The 21,393-nt window shown below is 37.2% G+C and overlaps 1 protein-coding gene across 1 annotated transcript; it reads right to left on the reverse strand.

The window, feature by feature from the left end:
* Window positions 1-4,741: 4,741 nt before the first annotated feature.
* lrp12 (low density lipoprotein receptor-related protein 12) lies at window positions 4,742-20,576 on the reverse strand. The gene is made up of 7 exons (XM_079880172.1): window positions 19,582-20,576; window positions 17,110-17,166; window positions 16,096-16,231; window positions 10,361-10,563; window positions 8,694-9,795; window positions 8,412-8,544; window positions 4,742-6,828 (listed from the first exon to the last, which is right to left on the reverse strand). Exons 1-7 carry the CDS (start codon window positions 19,646-19,648, stop codon window positions 5,905-5,907), a joined length of 2,622 nt encoding a protein of 873 aa, XP_079736298.1. The 5' UTR covers window positions 19,649-20,576; the 3' UTR covers window positions 4,742-5,904.
* Window positions 20,577-21,393: the final 817 nt, after the last annotated feature.

The raw sequence follows: 21,393 nt of genomic DNA on the forward strand, positions 1-21,393 counted from the left end.
TTAAATGTATATTTAATATGTATAAAGAATATATATTTAATAAATACAATATGATTACATAGGCATTTCTTTCTGTATGTATAAATTTAATTATTTAACAAACGTACACTCATTCATAAATTATATTTATACACGTAAAAATTCATAATTTATATATTATATTTATAATAGGCTATATATTCTATTTCGCTGCGTGTCATTCGCACCAATTACAAAACAAACAAACAAAAACTATAACAAATTATTTAGCCTTTGTTGCTTCAAAGAAAAATAATGCCTTTTTGAATTCACCTTATAGGACTACAATAAAACGAGTTTGATCGCGAATTAAAACGCTCTGTATCTGCTGCTCACTCGCATTCATTTCTAGCTGGCATGAAGGCCAGATTGTTGACAATCATACACACTGCTCAAACAATCTAAAACTACAAAACCAGTTGAAACAACTGGATTGAACACTTCAATTGATTTTTTTATGAATAACCTTTAAATAGCCTACATTAGCTACAATATTTATAATTTAATTAAGCTAGGGCCTATTTGGACAGAGATTTATCCTGAAAGGAATTTAGCCTTTGCCTGTTCTCATTATTTAAGTTTAATGAATGTGTATGTATATTTAATAAATGAAGAGTTCAGATGCAAAAGCCTCTAAGTGCCATCTGAAATTTTCTTCTAGAATGATCATTTTTATGAAGCTCGTATATTTAAGTTCAGTAATTTTACTTAAATAACAATTAATAGGTAATTTTCATTGACATTGAAGTGAAATTACTGAACTTAAATATACGAGCTTGATAAAAATGATCATTCTAGAAGAAAATTTCAGATGGCACTTAGAGGCTTTTGCATCTGAACTCTTCAAATATACAATATGATTACATAGGCATTTCTTTCTGTATATATAGATTTCATTATTTAACAAACACTCATTCATAAATTATATTTATACACGTACAAATTCATCATTTCAAGTGTAGCTTAATGTTTGTTTTTTTGTATTATGTATGATCTTCATTACTTGATTTATATTTGATAAACCTTTTTTAATCAAATAATATAAAATAATTACTAATAGAAGTATTTTATTTGTACTAAAATTTTAAATTGATATAATAACTTATTTGCCTGGCTAAAAGTGCCACCTCCAACTTTCGGTTATTACCGGCAGCTGATGTCTGGGGCTGCATTCCAGTCCAAAATTGTCATGCCCTTCACTTGCTAACTTCCCTCCGTCTCGTTCACTCGGATGTACGTCATTGCGAGTGCCCACTACTGGCGGAAACTGCAATGGGCTGAATTGGAACGTAGCCCTTGATTGGAATCAGCTATGTAGTTGATTTATTATACATTTGTTTTCCCTTTAAGAATTTGTTTAATGCAGCATCCAAATGTATATATGGTGTTTGGATTGTTTTCAATTAAAAAAATTTGAATTAATATATCATAGAGTTGTTTGTTGTGGTGGTGATTAGACGAGATCTGTGGTGACGTCACAATCGTACTGCATTGTGGGACATTTAGGAGCCTGAAGTGTACGAAGTAGACTCGTGCTAGGTTCCAGTCCACTTTTAGACACGCACTTGCAAACTTCCCTAAGCACTTCCCCTCGGGGGAATCCTCGCCGCCATTTTGAGCGTTCCACTTCATGAAGTGGATGAGGGAAGTTTATATGGACAGACCCTCGCCTCGTTCCTTCGATTTTGACCGGGGGAGCGAGTCTACTTCATATGTACACTTCAGGCACCTTTATGTCCCACAACGCAGTACGATTGTGACGTCACCACAAATCTCGTCTAATCACCACCACAACAAACAACTCTATGATATATTAATTATATATATATATATATTTAATTTAAAACAACCCACACACACCTATATACATTTGGATGCTGCATTAAACAAATTCTTAAAGGGAAAATTTTTTAAATAATAAATCAACTCTTTAGCTAATTCCAAGTGATCAAGGGCTTAGAGGACGTTCCAATTCAGCCTATTGCAGTTTCCACCAGTAGTGGGCACTCATGCATCATAAGCAATGGCGTACATCCGAGTGAACGAGACGGAGGAAAGTTAGCGAGTGAAGGGCATGACAATTTCGAGGTCAAAATCGAGGGAGCGAGGGTTGGAATGCAGCCTTGCTCCCTCGGTCAAAATCGAGGGAGCCATATAAACTTCCCTCGTCCACTTCACTAAGTTGAACGCACTTCAAAATGGTGGCAGATTCCCCCGAGGGAAAGTGCTTAGGGAAGTTCGCAAGTGCGTGTCTAAAAGTGGACTGGAACGCAGCAACGATTTATTGACAGGTACTGCCAGCTGCCAGTGGCAGCTACTTCCTGCTGCCAGCTGCTGATTTTTTGCTGAACCCCCTTATAAGCTCCATATAGGGTTATTTCAGGGTGGAGACGCATGTGCGCACAATCTTCCACTGACTGGGATTTATAAAGTGAAGCAGGTTCTGGCATACGCACGGTTTTATAAGTCTGAATTTTTATTTTTGCATACTCCATTTTTGGCTTTCGGGCGCACGTACACTTTTAGTAATAGTCGAGTCCCAAAATAGATAAATAGCCCTGGATAAGATGCATTTTTGAGGAAAAGTACTTCAAGTGTTATTTCTATATGATTTTTAGGTGCTGAATCCATTTCTGCCATATAACAAGTTGTAAACATCACTGTTTTGGCATAAACAATAAAAACAAAATGGCTGCCAAAAAAAAAAAAAAACGTGTTAATGCATTTATTGCAGTTTAAACATTAAACATTAGAACTAAACTGTGCATTCTCAGAATATTTAAACATGTAAACACTGAAAAAACAACATTAACATGAAAGGGACAGTTTTTAATGTTTAAATGGCTGCTGGAACTCTGAAATTTCAACAAAATCAAGCAACAATACTGTGATCACAGATATTCCAAAAGTTATTTGTTCATACAAGTATCATTGGACTTTCTGCATTTGCAAGATGCAGTGCATGGATTAGGCTTTCAGCATCGGGCTGTCTTGCACCCAGTGGTGCAGGCACAGGTGATTAACTCCTCACAGGCATCTGGAACTGGTGGTAGTGACATGAGTTGAGGAATAAGGGAATTCCCCTCTGTCTTCCATCCCATGGTTTCAGGGGGTGGCAGAACTGGCTGCTGCAAGTGGGCCTGCCGCCAGACCAAAGCTTGGAAGTGAGAGCGCTGAATGTGGAAGTAGAGAGCGTCTCTGGTTGGGGGCAGTCTTTCTATTGTCATGCCCTTGACAAACATGCTTGCTCGAACTTCATTGCAAAGGAGTTTTTGTGTGGAGATAGACCTTCGCGGAGCTTCCCAAGCTTTAGAAACAGACGATAAGGTCCCGCCCTTACCGTCACGTTATTTTTGGTAGGGGGCCACAACCCCCCCCCCTCCCCCTCCCCCCCCCTCCTCCCCCTCCCCCCCTCTGCATGTCCCTGTGTTAAAATGATGTGCTTGTCTCTTTATGCCCAACCACAGACAGCATATTAGTCATTATTAATGTGCTCTGATCAGTTTGGTCTTGTCTAGTATCACTGAAACGTGGGTTGTCCTGTAAAAGCACTGAAGCAGGACACAGAGAGCTGGTCATGGAGCTGCTAGATTATATTACATCCAATGATTATAGACTTATGTTATTCAAGGTGTTCTCTAAGACCAAAGTTATAAAACTCTTAGCAATATTTTGGTCGATTTGAATCTTATGTTTATTTAAAAGCTCCAGTCTAGTCATATCTAAATGTTCTTCTCTGTCAGTATTGACAGAATTGTATTAAGACTAGAGTTTTGCAAAAAAAAAGAGTGCATGATAATTGCAAATGGTGTCTAACTATACCTGAACTTGTTTAAAGTTTTGCCAAAATTGATTTATTTGAAAAATATGTTTAGGCCACTGACTGAGCATTTGGTTCAGAGAATGGGGTTTAGTATTTTAGCAAATGAGGAAAAACTGCAAGTGTTTTGGTAGTTTTAATGCATTTTGAATGTGAAATTAACTGCTGTGCCAAGCTGAAAGTTGGCATCTCTTTTCAAAGAGTTTTGAAAAGTATTGAGAAATATGTCCTAGTGATTGTAAAACCTGTAAAAGGCATCAGAAATTGCAGTGGTCTCCTCTGAGGTAACATTTTAGACTTTTCATTTATATATGCATTTTAAAATCCAGACATTGGTTTGGTTAGGGGTCATATTGGTTTAATATTTGATAGAACTACAAATGTGTTTAGCTTTTTAATTAAAATAACTCCTCGACTATATTACAAAATTAAACTGGCTTTTGGCTCCACCCAGTGGAAACAGCAGCAAGAATACAGTCATGTTTTTTCCCCTCTCTCTATCGGTGAGGTTTAAATTTTGTTTTTCCTGTACTTGTTTCAGTGTGTCTAGGGTCATCAGTAGACACTGGTGTAGTTCATTTTCTGCAGTCCAAAGACGACTTTTAGAATGCTTCCTCTTTGCTACAAACCAAAATCCAATGACCATTATTGCTCACTTCAGAAAAAAAGAAAAGAAATAAAAAACGAGAGAAAAAGAAGTCATACATAAACAAGTGGGATGAACACTTTTATTCTCTTGGTGCAGTAAACATTTTTCTTTTTCTTTTTATCTTTATATATATATATATATTTATATATTTAGCATGTTTGTGAATGTGTGTATGTATATAATTATATAGATATATTAACACCGCATTATGAAATGGAAAAAGAAATAAGCACAAGACAGCTGGACATGCTTTTCAAGTAAACACTATTGAAATGAAAACCAATAATAAATATACACACTCACACAATTCTCAGTACCAAAACAGTAAGGTTACCAAAAGGTTAACGGTAACAAAAAATAAATACAACAAACAATAGTGGCTGTTATACAATGCAACATCCTTTAAAAATAGTAGCTCCCTCTCAGATTATACTCTGTTATAAATAAATGTCCCTCGCTCATATTCGCATGTGACGCACATAGTACCACTGCAGCAGGGACTAAACTCACACTGAAATGAACAACCGTACCAAATTTTGGTTGATATCCCAATTTTTGCAAGCAGTTAAAATAATTATTTTACTCAAAATGAAAAATCTGTTATTTGCTCATCTGTTACTCCTAAAAAAAGGGGAAAAAACTTTTGCAGAATCTCCAAGCTGCTCTTTTCCATACAATAAGAACAAAAAAGAATCCTCAAACAAGTCCATATGACTTTTGTGTTAATCGTTGAAAATTGCCCTCAAAAATGACATTAGATGCCAAATCTAACACAATGTACCTTCATACGCCATATGTGCAAGTGCTGTTTTATCATCGTTTTAAAAGCTTGACAGCCCGTCCCTATTCACTGTATAGGAAAAAGCTTTGAGGACATCATTCAAAATAACTCCACAAATAGTATGTCTGGAACAACATGAGGGTGAGTGAGTAGACATTTCATTTTTTGGGTCAACCATTCCTTTAATAAAACAAATGTCTGACATCAAATGTACAAATAAATTAAAGGTTAGGTAACAAATCTCTCAGAGCACTTGGATGTGTTCAGTCTTTCGTTGTTCCACACTGTCCAGGATAGATGCATTTGTTTGTGCTGCTTTCCCATACTGAGAACTGCAGAGTGGCTCACTCTCTACTCAACGTGAGCTTAATTTGACTCTTCAGAAAAATAGACTTTGACCTGGTAAACATCTCAACGAATACTAATATTGCACAGTGGAAGGGACAGTGGGATTGGGGAGTTCTCGTACTCTGTATGATTTTTACAGACTGGTCTTTAAAAGTACCTGATTTCTGAAGCTCTTCGTTTTATAAGAGGACATCTGTCTAAAAGACATTCAAGCTTCGCTCCACTAGGGGGCGATAACAGAAATGGCAAGCTGTGAGCAGGGGCATTTTAGAGTCATATGGGCAATTCTTAACAGAGCAGCAGTGACTCATCATCACTAGTTTCTGTTTTCGCCGTCGCCTCCAGACAAGCGTCTGGGATCTGCGCCGTATGGACAATTCCACAGTGTTCACAGGGGCCGTCCCTACCCACCAGCCGGCCTCTGAGAGAGACGGCAGCGGGAGCTAGGTGGGGCACAAAAGCCTGCTCAAAGCCTTGTTCCAGCAGGGGCCTGGAGCTCTCATCACTGTCCAGGGAGCCGGAGTCTGAGACAGGAATGAGGAGCTCCACGTCATCCTCATCCTCGCCCCTAATACCGACACCAGTACAGCCAGCACTTCCTTGCTCCAGTTGCCGCAGAGGGCTGTGATTCTGCCCAATGCCACTTGACCCTCCGTCACCTGAGCGACCAAGAGAGAAACGAATCCAGCGGAGGCTGCGTGTGACCCGGCTTAAAGCACTGCTGAAGGGGCTCCTTGCAGAAGTAGTAGTAGTAGAACACAGAGGTCCAGTTACTCCAGAACTTTCTGAGATGCTCTCAGAGATGCTGCTCTCTCGGCTGACCAGTGGGGCAGAGCTGGCAGACACCGAGACGATGGCTTCCACGGCTGTGGTAGGGGGAGTTTTCTGTGGTAGTGGGGCCATCAGGCCTCCAACAGCTCCAGGGACATCCCTGCGGGGATGGTGATCACTTTCAGTGTCTGTGTCATCGGAGTCCAAGGGCAAGAGTCCACGGTGAGAGCCAAGCCTCTCCGGCTCGCGTGCAGAGGCATTGCCGGCAGGACCCTCTTCAGTGTCTGCAGACACCAGTGCAAGAGAACCAGATCGCCGTGAACGTGTGAAATTGAACAGGCGTCTCCAGATGTTGCCATGGCGCCCTGTGGTGGGGAGTCGGATTGAGGTGAATCCCAGCTGAGAACGAACTGCCAGTCTTAGGTTTTCTAAAACAGATGCCTGAAAGTAAGAACAGAGAATGTTACCCAGGGCTCGACAGTGCAAACATTTCACTCACATTTGCGACTAAAAATAGATTTGTGCAAAAAGATAAATGTATTTGAGCACGAGTGTGAATAAAATCTCTAAACAAACCTTTGTTATCATTTTAAGAGGTCTTTACCCCATAAAGCTGTTACCCCATAAACAAAGCAGCTGCTACTTTCTGTTTCTTAACACAGTATTTAAATGTTTCAAAAAACATTGTGTTCATCTCACCACCAGATGCTTAATACTTAAAGCCTTAATAGGAAGGCCTATTTAGTTTCAAACTTAATTTTTTTTTTTACATTTTAATTTTGACTAAAACATGGCCTAGATATTGATTGAAAATGTTCTGATTCTTCACTGTTCAGTAACACTGTAACTTTACAATAAGTAGTTAGCATTAGTCGATTCATTAGTTAACATGAATTAACAATGAAAAATACTTCTAAACCATTTATTAATCTTAGTTCATTTCAACATTTACTAATACATGATTATTATTAAAATCTAAATTTGTATCTGTTAATATTATTTAATGGACCTGAGCTAACAATGAATTATTAATTAACGTTAAGAAAGAATACTGTAACAAATGCTAATTCTTATTTTTAATATTAGTTAATGCATTAACTAATGCTAACTAATGAGACCTTATTGTAAAGTGCTAATGTTCTTTATAAAAAAAAAATGCACTTTAATCTGTTGGAAACATTTGTGTTTTGTTTTGCTTTATTATATTTTAAATGTTCAATTTAGGGTTGTTTTTTTTTGCTAGAAGAAAAACAAAGTTATTAAATCACTTTTTTGTAACAATTAATTACTGTGATAATACCACATACTATGCTAAAAGCTTTAGCAATTATTGTGACATGTCAAATATACATCATTTTGCTTGTAAATGCATCCTTGTTTCCCTTTATTAAGGTAAAACGTATATTTAATAAATTTGCATTGTGCTCCAAAAGTTTTTTAATGCGCTCCTAAATTTCCCAACTCACAAGCACATGTGCTCCTTCGGGAAAAAAGTAAGCGCCAAGCCACGTTACCTAATGTCATCCATTACATGCAGGTCAAACATCATACTTTCTATTGCCTGGGAACGTCTCGAGATCAGTCAGATGGCACCTTTGTGCGAATTTACCAAGCCTATTATAGAGAAGGCTCTTGGAAAACTTTGCTTTTGGACATGACTAGACTTTATAGTTTCTGCCCAAACATGGAGGGCGAACAACCAGAAGTCCTTTTGTCTCGATCCAAAGACTAAAGACCCGTTCACACCAAGGACGATAAATATAATGATAACCATAAAGTTTTAATAATTGTTCTAATTCTATGAGAAAAGGGAATTCCACATGACACAAGGGATGGGAACATTTTATTTGGAATCACTTTCTTTTTCCAGCTGATAAACTATAAAAAAACAATCAGAATCCACCAAGCTAGAGCATTAAAAGTGACAAATGACAAAACTGCAGCGCAAAAGTTGGTGTGTATGCTAATATAGTTATTGTTCTTTGTATACGGGCCTTAAGTACATAATTATGCAGTCTTCTTACCTGATTTCCAGAGCAGACAGGAAAATCTTCCACTGGGGGGATCAGTCCTTGAGCAATCAGCTGCCCATATGAAGGAGGAGCTTCTCTTCTCAGTAACTCTGCTTCCACTCTGGACAGCTGAGTCTCAAATGACCTGGAAGAACAACCAACCCATTAATTGGTAATTGACGAGAGAACAGTCACAGAAGCATGCATTAATAAGCCGCTAAATCATTTTCCCTGCCAATCAATTTCTATTTTAGCTTTAGTCTGGCTATCTACCCAAGAAACTTCTTCACTTACCTGCGCTCAAACATCCTGAGTGAGTACAGTTTGCAGGTGCAGCCCAGAGCAATGACCAGCAGCAGGCCGCAGATCAGACTCCCGATAACAGCGGCAGTGATTACTCGTGTGGGTACAATTACTGGGCAGCTTTCTTCATCACTTCCATCCCCACAGTCATCTTGCGCATCACATACCCAGCTTTCAAAAACACAGCGGTTGTTCTTGCAGTGGAAGTTTCCAGGCTGGCAGAAAAAGCAGTTCTTCTCATCTGAGCCGTTTGGGCAACGGTTCTGGTAGTTGCACCGGTCAGAACGTGGGTAGCAGGCACCGTTTCGTGAGCATGGGAACTCATCTTCCTGGCAGTTGCTGCAGTTGAGCTCGTCCCTGCCATTGGGACAGTGCCAGTAGCCGTCACAGCGCTGTTGTTCAGTGTAGCAACCCCAGTTCCCTCCACATGGGATTTCCCATGGCAAGCAAAAGCCATCTACTTGATACGTAACATTAAAGCCTCGAGCCGCATTGATTTTGTCAGCATAAAAGTGTATCCGAAGTTGTCCTGAAGATGACACCACCGCTACAGGGGCTCGGGAGTCAAATGCAGTCAACACACGCAACAGACGCCTGGGGTTCTCTTCTAATCCATCGTAGACTTTAACATAATCGCCGTAACCTGTGCCATCCAGTTTGAAGTCCATAAAGCGTAAGATCACCTTACGGTGGTCACCAGTGTCGATCAGCCAGGTGCAGTTACTACCAGGTGGATAGAAGTCAGGATAGTTGGGTGAGCTGAAAGTACCGTAAAAATTGTGCAGCCATTCACCACAGGTGGGCACGTCACAGTCGATCTCATCGCCCAAGTCTTGACAGTCAATGCTACCGTCACATTTGAGGGACTCTGGCAGACAGGTGTAAACACGGGTGTAGCGTGAGAGACAAGGGAATTGGTTAAAAGCGCAGGGCTGGAAGGAGAAGAATGCAGAGGGGTTTGGCTGTACACACAGCTCCTCATCTGAGTTATCGCCACATTCATCCATGGTATTACACTTCCATGACTCCGGGATACATTTCCCATTAGCACAGTGGAATTGGTCAGGCTTGCAACTGGCTTCTTCCGATTTACCTAACAATTACAAACAGATTTTACCATTTTGGATAGACATAGGCATTAGCAGTAATGTTTGATTTATACATTTTTGGAAGATTTGTTTCAGAGGAAATTTATTGTGCAACAGCCAAGGGGAAGTCTGTGATCTATATTCAGCATGAAATCTAAATAGCTAAAACCTTAAATTGTCTATTATATTCTGGTCTCTAGACAGGATTTATTTCTCTTATTCAATGCAAATCTGAGATCTAATCCCATTTTAAAATTGGTCGAGTGGAAATGATAGGTTAGGAGTTGTTCAAAACTTAAGTTTGAGCAAATGCAAGAAAAAATGCAGATATTGGATATGGGTCACTTTAAAAATATATAAGCTGGTCGTCAAAAAAATCATATATAGTCAACAAATCGAAATTGGCCATCAAGACCTGCAATGTAAATGCGGCCTTTGAGAGAGAGAGTGAAAAATGTTTCACAAGTGTACAAGTGTTGCATGGCAGTGCCAGACAGTGTTTAAGACATCTACGTAACTGTATCCTCTATGATGCAATTGAATCTAAAGGGATATAAATAGCAAGTCTACCTGTTATGTAAGAGAGCCTAAAGCCCTTTCCAGTCATGCTGTCATCAGAGTGGAACTTGATCCACACGTGATCCTGAGAGGAGATGTATGGGGCAGGAATAGACGAGCCACAGGCCCGGTACCCATCCAGGTTCTTGTAGGTGCCAATAGAGATCCAGTCTAAACCACATCGATGCGAGCTCTGAATTTCAAAGTCCTGAAAACTAAAAGTACAACCAGTTTTAAGTAAAGGAATGTCAGGTATGTGCACAATAATATATATATAAAACAGCATCCCTGTAATCAAGAATTTTAATCAACAGCTAATTCATAATTTAATGAGTTAACTGACATTAGACACGTCTTGTTGCATCTTATGTCTCAAACTGCAACAGATCATGACTTCCAGATGTATGATGCTGGGAAAAGCTCTACCAAACTAAAGACATAAAAAAGGAGGAGGTATATGTGGGACGCAGTGTCTTGCTGAATACTAGGGCTGCACGATTAATCGAAATCGAACCAAAATCGCGATTTGGCTTAATGCGATTAATTGCAAAGGCTGCAATTTTGAATTTTAAATATATGCACAGCGTGCTAGTGAAGTGTCTGTGATCAGTAATAAATGCTTTTCCATCTCTGAATACATTGTGAGTTTGAGTCGCTTATAACATGCATTTAAAAAAAGGAACATGCCTCAATCATCTTCCCAAACTTGTAAAGCGTTCATAAACATTTAATAACATGTTTTTACTCAATTCATATCATCAGTTGAGTGTTTGAAATTTCCTTTTGTGATCTGATGTGGCTTCTTATCACAGAACAAGGCAGACAATATATTATTTTATAGTATTCTATACAGTGATAAAGGCTATGTCGATTAGCAATGCATTATAAATATACTTTATTATGAAAATACCAGAGAAGGCTTGAAGGACTCAAATACACCATATACTGTCGCAGTCATGTGTTTATTGTCTTCATGTTTAATCAGTCAAAGCGTTTCTATCTTCTTTTTATTCAGCTACAGTGCTAGCTTCACATTAGTGATTTCCTGAAAATGTCATTTTATTACTTCTCTGAGGCAAATGTGGAGTTTCTGCTCGAGGCCGCCCCCTGGCTTCCAGGATGAATGAAACAGAAGCGTGTTTAGGAAAAATAATACTTCTCTCTAAAGAAATTTATATAATAATCCATGTTTTTCTCTAGTGTACAGGAGTTTTTTCCCCCAGAGTGGATGCATAAAAGGCTCATATTTCATGTTAAAGACATGGATTCCTCCTGACAAAAATTGAGAAATTGTCACAGATTTTTATAATATAATATTTTATAATAAATCCTTAGACCTTTGTATTGATTTATAGTCATAGGCTGCCTGCATGTTAACAGATAACCCTGCAGTTTTTCGTAAAATGTTTTCTGTAAAATATTAATATTTTTATTATTATATTGTTATATTTATTCTTAAATAACTCTTTTTTTAATAATTACATTTAATTAAAATGTTATTGTAATAGTAATATTTCTTATTTTATTAAATATTTTTATTGAGCAATAATAATAATAATAATTTATTATTATTAGTCATATTAATATACAAGCACAAAATGTTGGCCCAAATTGTGCAGCCCTACTAATATATATATATATATATATATATATATATATATATATATATATATTAGGGCTGTCAAAGTTAGCGCGTTAATAACGCGTTAACGCAAAATCATATTAACGGCACTAATTTTTTTAACGTGCGATTAACGCAGCGCGTATTTTCTGTTTGACCCGTGGCCCAACCCCTAGTTGGAGAAATGGAGATACACAGTGTTGCTAACTTAGCGACATTGCAGACCCCTTTAGCGATTTTTTCCCTTCAACAAAGCGCCCAAACCTTATTTAGTTTCTGAGAATCTACCGGTACCGCCGGTACTGCTCTCTCAGCACGCGCGCGCGCGCGCGCGCACCTCTCTCTCTCTCTCTCTCTCTCTCTCTGCGTCTCGCGCGGAGGAGCAGCGCTTTAACTCAGTTAAGCACAGATATTATGTTGCTTCTCTATTTTTACAAGTAGGCTATAGCCGAAATCAGAGCACAGATATTGTCTTTATCTTATGTGAATTTGATTTCACCAGACGACGGCTCGATTATCAGAATTTTTGTGCAGATTAACTTAACATCTTGGAAGGGAGAGCTGGTTATGTCTTAATGGGTCGCGTTTCAGTCACCATTTCAAATTCATTCCGTTGTTTGACAACAGAAACAGTAAAATATACCAATGAAAACAGTTTTATTGAGAATTTAGCTTCATCAAAATGGGCACAGAGAGAGACAAACTACAATGTAATAGGCTAATAAATAATAAATGTACATTTAGCATTTACAGAAGAGCTGCCCTGTCATGCAAAAATCTAAACATGTTTGTATTAGTAAATTGCTCAGTGCAAAGAAAGAGAAGTAATGGTAACCTGCCATTTTTTTGTTCTTTCTACGTGTCTAATAGACATGAACAAGTTCTTTGAAAAACATCTGTGACCTTTGAAACATCTCATCCTTATGCTCTATATTGACTATGGTTTCAATAATAAACATACATTTGCATAAAGCATCTATATTTATCCATGCCCACGTTGATTAGAGTATTACAAACTTGAAAAGTATAATTTAAGGTACATTTAGAACAATTAAAAAAATGTGCGATTAAATGCGATTAATCGCGAGTTAACTCATGACAATATGCGATTAATAGCGATTAAAAAAATTTATCGATTGACAGCCCTAATATATATATATCATTTGTAAAAACAAAAATAAAATAAAAACTTTTTTTTTTCTCCCCCAAATCATTCAGCCCTACTGAAAACTGGACCAATAGCATCTCTATAAGACTGCTTCCATTGGCAAAATTAGTGACTTTCTGTGTTTACCACAAAAATCACATCCTGTGGGAAGAAATACCAATTGGGTCTATTTCTGTGCCAGTAACCATGGACACCATTCTCAGATAAAGACACAAACAAATGCTCTAGTTGAGGCAAACAGGCTGTACAAGAATAGAGCAGATGCAGAACATAAAAATAGAAATAAAGAACCAAAGGAGTTTGTTTGAGGTGGCAGTAACTGAAAAAATAAATCATTTATATTAACACTCACTCCTTTGAACCAGCACTCAAAATACAATCCTATCCCTATGAAAATTCCAAGAGACACTGCATTGCTTTAAAAATGACAAGGATAAAAACAAACAGATGCCCGATGTTTTTAATTAGTGGTCAACTGATATTTTTCTTTACACTTTATATACAGCACAGTGAAAAATGACATAAATAAGACTTAGTGGGAAATTGGATAAAACACAGCATAGTTTGAAATCAAGGGTTTCAAGTTTGTCGAACGTGCGTCTCAAGTGACAGCTCAATTCAATTCTCACGGACTGACTGTCAAGCACAGAGTAACGCATTTGTATGCAGGTTTCAAATGCACACTTCAGAAGATCACACAGCATGATTCAACCAAGTCTGAAAGCCAGGTTTGCGCAGTGAAAAGTTTTAGATATTCAAAGATTTGTAAATTATATAAATGCATGCTCATGGTAAATGAGAAAGTATTATAGTGTTTGCTGTCCTTTTACTAATAATATAAAAGCAATTATATAAGCATATAGCATAAATTGCTATAATATTTCATATACCGTTTACTATGCTTAAAGGGTTAGTTCACACAAAAATGAAAATTCTGTCATTAATTACTCACCCTAATGTTGTTCCAAACCCGTAAGACCTTCGTTCATCTTCAGTACACAAATGAAGATCTTTTTCATGCGTTTTGTTGACGCGAGAGCAGACGTTGTTGCGTGGACGTGCGTTGGAGATTAATCATTTCTAAATAGTGGTGTTGTTTTTTGCGCAAACAAAGCCCTCGCGTCACTTCATAAAACTGAAGGTAAATCACTGGAGTCATATAGATTACTTTTATGATGTCTTTACTTCCTTTCTGGGGCTTGAAAGTGGTAGTTGCATAGGCTGTCAATGGAGGGACAGAAAGCTCTCAGATTTAGTTAAAAATATATTTTGTTTACCAAAGATAAACGAAAGTCATACGGGTTGGAAATTAATATTTTGTAAATAAAGTGTTAAATTATTGTTGTTGTTTTTGCACAAAGCACTCACATCGCTTAATAAAATTGAGGTTAAACCACTGGAGTCACATGGATTAATTTTATGATGTAAACTACCTTTCTGGGGCTTGAAAGTGGTAGTTGCATAGGCTGTCAAGAAAGGGACAGAAAACTCTCAGATTTCATTAAAAAGATCTTCATTTGTGTTCCGAAGATGAATAAAAGTCGGTAACACTTTAGAAAATATATAAGTATTTGTAATGTATGTTATAATGCATTATATCTTTTCAGAAATAATTGTAACCAAAGCTAAAATGCATTGTAATAGTTTCAGATTCTGAAATTGGTTGTTTGTCATGTGTTTTAATGCATTATACTTTTGTTTAATGATTAGATAAGTATTATAATGTATTATACATGTGGTTACTGTTATTCATGAGACCATACAATGCATTATAAGGTGAATTACAAGGCATAATTAATGCATTGAAAACACTTTTATAATGCATTACACATAAAAGATTTAAGTAAAGTGCTACCCAAAAGTCTTAAGGGGGTTTCACACCGGACGAGAAGTGCAGTGCAGTTAAAATTCTAACACATTATGTTTTATGAGTGTACACACACACACAGGCAGTGCCATTCGGCATCTGTCTGCGACGCCCAGCTACGACCCAGGACCCCGTTCAAAATCCTGCAGTGCCACAGAGCGCCATTTACATAGATTTATATTAAATTTACATTATATTTGTCTCAAATCATCATTAATGTACATACTGACTTCACCCTGTGCTGCAAGATACATTTAGTTTTACATTCATTTACAGAAATCAGCTGCGTGGATGAAGATTGCTGATGTTATTGGATTTTCAGGTGAGATTCTCAATTAATTCAGTTAACGTAAACCATGAGGTAAAGTGTTCAGACTGCAGATTCAGCAACGATTGTATTTAATTGTACAGTACAATCATAACATAGTACAGGCATTATCTTAGTTTCATAATGTCCTTAAACATAACAGTATTGCTGGGCATAAACTAAGAATGTGCGGTGTGCGATACCTCGAGTTGTCCTAGACACGACGCGACGCTGCAATTCTCGTTTGGTGTGCGACCCCTTTTACGGGTTTGGAACGACATGAGGGTGAGTAATTAATGACAGAATTTTCTTTTTTGGGTGAACTACAGTTCAATTAATAACGTAGTAGAAAGAACTGTTAAACAGAGAAGGTAAACTAATGAAGGAGGAGACAGGGAGCGCTGTGTGCTCGGCACTGGCGTTCTCAACACTGTCAAAATAAACACTGACACATCGGCCAAACAGGAAAATGTATCAATCAATGCCGATATAAAATATTTATTTATTTATTTATTTAAAGCCAAATATCAGCTTTGGCGATATATCAGTCGACCACCATTTTTCATCTGAATCTAAAAAGAGGCAGATTGCTTCAGCAAGAGCAGTTACTATGAAAAAATGTTAGCTTGAATTGGTACAGAGTACCAGACTCCACCACCGGAGGAATTTATAGTGCCTATGGTCTGTAGCCTGTAATTTAGGCAAACTGTGAGCACCATCTTTATTCTTGGCCTGCTTTTGATCATGAAATGGCAAATATTGCAGTATTGTGGTGAGGTGTTACCTGATGGTGATGATCTCTCCAGGGTTGGCCCTGATGTTCCAGCTGCAGTTGATGCGAGAAGGGTATTCGAAGGGCCAACCAGGGCTGGTGATCACTCCACTGGACGCCCTTATCTGCTCTGCTACATCTCCACAGGCTGGAGAAGACCACAAAAACAAAGATTAGGACCCTGTACAAAGATTTCACAGCACTGTCCAAAACCAAGTGAGCCGTCTTGATTACTTCACTGCATCTTAACCAATAATAAACCTTGTCAATTAGCCGCCTTCTTTGGACATGCTACATTGCATATGCTCCACACAAAAAGCTCTCTTCATGTAAAGCAGGCAGATCATTTCATAATTGATTCCAAATTGATTTCAAGAAAAAAAGGATAAAAATATACCACAAATATTTAGTCTAAAAGTTAATTTTTAGTTAGCTTAAACCATTTTGGCCTTTTTTATTAGGGAATTAAATATTTGTTAACATTTCTGCTGACTTCATTCAGAATAAATGTTTCCAACAGCCTGTTGAAATGCATTCTAGCCTTCATTACAAATTATGAGATGATGATTTAGACTTTAAGTCATTTAAAAAAAAAAAAAAAGAGTGTATATGATTTCTACATATAGCTCACTGAATTATGAACACCATATTGTTTGTTAAATACTTGTCCAATTTAACCTAAAAATGTGGGTTCCAGAATTCACCCTCAAAAAAAATGCTAGAAAAGCTGGCCTACTAATGAAATGGGGTGGATGAAAGAGTAGCAGTTAAAAGTTAGCCAGGCAAGAGGTAACATGTGAGTAGCAGACTAATCTGGGATAAATATCAAGAGCCTTACATTCCTTTTAAAAAAAAGTGATCTGCAAAGACACATACAGCTCCCTATAAGCTATGCTTGAGGACTCTGAAATGTTTTGGATATCAGTCACCCACAGAGTTTAACCTCATTAAGTGTCTATTTTGCTCTGAAGATGAACAAGATCTATAACCTGGGTACGTAAACCAAAACAGAACTCAAGACTTTACCGTTCGACATCCCTGATACATATACATTCTCGCTGTGCTCCGAAGAAACTGCATTTTCTGTAAAAACAGACAAAAAAAACATATTCATATATAGATATACCATATGATGCTGCAGAAATCAGTATGTGTAGATGAAAACCTAAAGGGTGCAAAAAGACATGATCCTTCAAACTCAATCTAGTGTGCAGCAGAGCTTTAAAAAACAAAGAGTCTAAATTTGATCCACTAGGAACAATGTGGAATCAAACCAATTTTAAAACAGCGCATTTGTGAGCAACAGACTGACCCAGAATGCTACCCACATTTCAAGCAACAAAGAGAAATTTGGTTCAAACACCCACAGTAATTCTGAAGACAAGACACAATGCTTTACTTCAAAATCAGAAGGGAAAGGAAGCAGAGGAAAAGTAAATCACAATTTAGACTTTTCTTCAAAATTGGCAGACTGGGTGTTACTGCTGTATCTAATTCATATAAGAATTTTCCTGTCAGTATGTTTCTCTCACAATATCATTATAGTGACAATTTTAGGGAAACTCCCTCCATTCTTCATTCAGTGGAGTAAAATTGAATTTGTTGGCCAATGCTTACCAAAACTTAGCTAGGTTTTTCATCCCAGAGTGAATCACTTGCTTGTTCACATTTTTAAATGCTTTACAAAAAACATTGCAGTTTAATACATAGACTTAAATGAGTGATTACTGAGTATTTTGGCACGTTGTAGTACCTTCCACTTCAGCCAAAATCCAACACCAATACAAACTGATCAGATGCAACTAGTACAATCTAAAAGCCACACAAGATGACTTTTAGATAACTTAGGGGTTTAGCAATTAAATCTCTGGCTATGTACAAAAGCATCCTACTCCTCTGCAATATACTGTAGACATATTATTTAGTATTTACAATATACTTTTCTGTATGCATGGTAAAAAACCAAGGTAAGCCCCGAAGAGCCCTCATTGTTTGAGCTTGCAAAACATCATCTGTTGGGGTTTCCCACACTTATGTCTGTTGGCTTACAGCAGCTGAGGGCATGATGGGTTGCAAAGCAAAGGAGAAACAGTCCACATTCAAACACAGGCATGCAAACCAGGCCGCTGCTATACAACAAATGTACAACAACTGATGGATATGGTGGATATTTTAGCTTGCCTATATCAAGAGGTCAGTTGTAAGATCCCCAGCGACAAATTTGACAGCTGGAACAGATGGACCCGTCTTTATGATACTTTACAAGCAATTTTGAACAACTAGAGTGTGGTTAACAATTAAACTTTACACAGATTTATCTATTAAATAATAAAATAGTGTAACGCCAACTGTAAGAAGGGTAACACTTTACAATAAGGTTTCATTTGTCAACATTAGTTAACATGAACTAACAATGAACAATACTTCTACAGCATTTATTAAAATTAGTTAATCTCAACATTTATAATCTTTTTTTTTTACCATCAAATGTTGCATCTGTTAACATTAGTTGTTAATTCACTGAGAACTAACACGAATAAGAACTTTATAAACTATAATTAACAATGGTTAATAAATGCTGTAAAAATATATTGCTCATTGTTAATGTTAGTTAATACATTAACTATTAACAAATTAGACCTTATTGTAAAGTATTACTGTAAGATTAAGGATAGCCAAGGCTCAGTTGTGTCAATTTCAAAAATTTGTTGAGATTCGTTGAAAAGTATGTGCAAATTCACAGTATGTTATTGTTTTCCAGTAAATGTGCATTTATAGCTGTCATTCAGTTACATTCAACTAGCTGTACCATTTCCATCTAATGTTACACATTAAAAAAACACCCCTGATCTGTTTAACATAGAAAGTTAGAAAGCAGGAATCCTCCGAACATAATCAAAAGTGAAAGAGGAAAAGAAAGAAAAGAAAAAAAAAAATCCCCAAAACATGAGATGTAAATGTTTAAAAATCCCTCATCAGGGGAAATAAAGAGAGGTGGATGGGAAACAAAACGAGAGAATGAAGGGCAAAAGGATTCATTTGTTTTGTTTTAAGTCAAGATGATGGGATTCAATCACAGAGATGGACAGACATGCTGTAAACAATAGAAGTCTTTGTTCCCTTCATTCATCCGGATCTGATCTCAAACACAAGCCATGTCATCACATTCACTCTATCGTTACATGTTTAAAGCGTGTCAGAGTTTCTATGGCAGTAATTAAATCAAACCCAATTTAACCATTAGAGAAACCTCAATGTATGTGAATGAAAAGCAGCACACTTTTCCCATAGCAGCACCACTGCAATATCACACAACTAGATTATAACCGAGCATGTAAGAAATAGCTTACTGCATTTTACTAGTACATTAATGCTATTTTAACATAACCAAAAATAGCGTGAGAAAAACACATACAGGGAGATTTGTAAGTAGAGAAATAGAATAAACATGTAGTCTATATATTATATAAGTCAATAAACGGTAGAGAAGTGTCTTACCCATAAAAATGAAGAGTAGATGCGTCCATAGCAAACAGATCTTGTTTAGGTTCAAAATGTAGGCCATAATTGCGTTAAATGATAAAATGTGCTACTCTGTAGTTTTAGTATCGCTATTTATACACAATGTGTGTTCTATAGAGGAGTATTACCAGAGACACTAGCTGTTCAACATTTCTTTTCGTTTCCTACTTCTATCTTGATCTAACACTTATGTTACAGAAAAACGAACGTCTTAGATGAACGATAATAATGTATAAATAATAAAATCATTAATAAGTTTGAATAAAAGCGATAATTTCCCTCAACAAAAAGCAAAGTGAGTGAAATCACAATCAGTCTTCCCAACAAAGGAGTCGCTAATGCTAACAGGGTAATGCTAATGTCAACCTACACCTCTAATCTAACCTACTACTATAAAACCCATTGATTCATTTCATGAACCTCTGGGGTGAAATGCACATTTATTTAATTAGTAAAGCAGTTAAATCCTTTCCGATGTCCATCATTGATAATATTTCGATATAAACTGACTAAATGCACCAGTGTTGACTAGCCGGTTGTGCTAGCGCTTTTGTTTAGCACGCGAGCTCCTTTAAAACATACACAAAGTGACCTTAAAAGCCTGAGACGAGATCAACACTAATCTATCGATGATCCAACGTGAAAGCGCTAATTCCAAGAGTTTAAAGGTGTCAAATAGCCCTAATCCAGACAAATATAGCCACACACTGATCTACTGCATGATGTCGCTAACAGAAATCTGACCAAACCAAATACTGAAAATAAAACTAGACATCAGGCTTAATCAATTGCATGATCGTCTGCTGCTCTGACTGAAATCTACTTGCGGAATTTTGGCCTTTCCGATCGCTTGTGTGTTGTTACAGCCGGGTATTTACCACCACAAGCCAGCCCTTCCCCCTCTGAACAACACACACACACACACACTCGCTCTCTCTCTCTCTCTCTCTCTCTCTCTCTCTCTCTCTCTCTCTCTCTCTCTCTCTCTCTCTCTCTCTCTCTCTCTCTCTCTCTCTCTCTCTCTCTCCCTCTCTCTCACACACACACACACACACACACACAACACACACGTTAAAAAAAAAAAAAAAATTAAGGAGCCATTACCTTTCGCCCAGTTATTATTTTTTAACTCAAAATTCATGGATCGAGACGGGGGAATGTACATGGGGCCAGGACACCAGTGTGATTGTCAATTCTTTCTAATAACTCCTACTGTAATGGTTATGTATAAATTTCATCTTCACAAAGCCAGAACCATTCACTGTAATCCCAATTTGAGAAAGTTCTCCTCTGATATAAAGTCCCTTTTTAATTCCTTTAATAAAATGTCAAAACCTTTGAACACAAACACTTAGAAAACATATCATCCTGTTATCATATCCTGTTACAAACATATCCGTCTGTTGTAAGGAACCTTTAATTTTTCATGATGACAAAATGTTACATTTTGTGTAATTTTTTAACTTTGTTCAATATTTGTCTTTTGTGCTCTTTTGATATTATGTTATGTATTTCTGTGATTTTCACATTTAACATTTTAAAAAATATATATTATTAATGTCTTTAACTACTTTCCAAAGTTCAGAAGAGACAGGGCTTATGTGGAAGGACTCTGAAGATAATACAGCAACTGATGTAGTATTACAGAGAGCTAGCCGCTTTGTTTAACAAAGGCTTTGACCGCGGGGTCTTCATCTCATAGTCAGAGAGGTCACTGTTTTCAAGCGCCCCTGTATTGTTGAGCTCAGACATCATGGGTTGAAAAACTAACATCTGGTCTCTATATTC

This window comes from Squalius cephalus (assembly GCF_949319135.1).
Source record: "Squalius cephalus genome assembly, chromosome: 8".
NCBI classification, from domain to species: Eukaryota; Metazoa; Chordata; class Actinopteri; order Cypriniformes; family Leuciscidae; genus Squalius; species Squalius cephalus.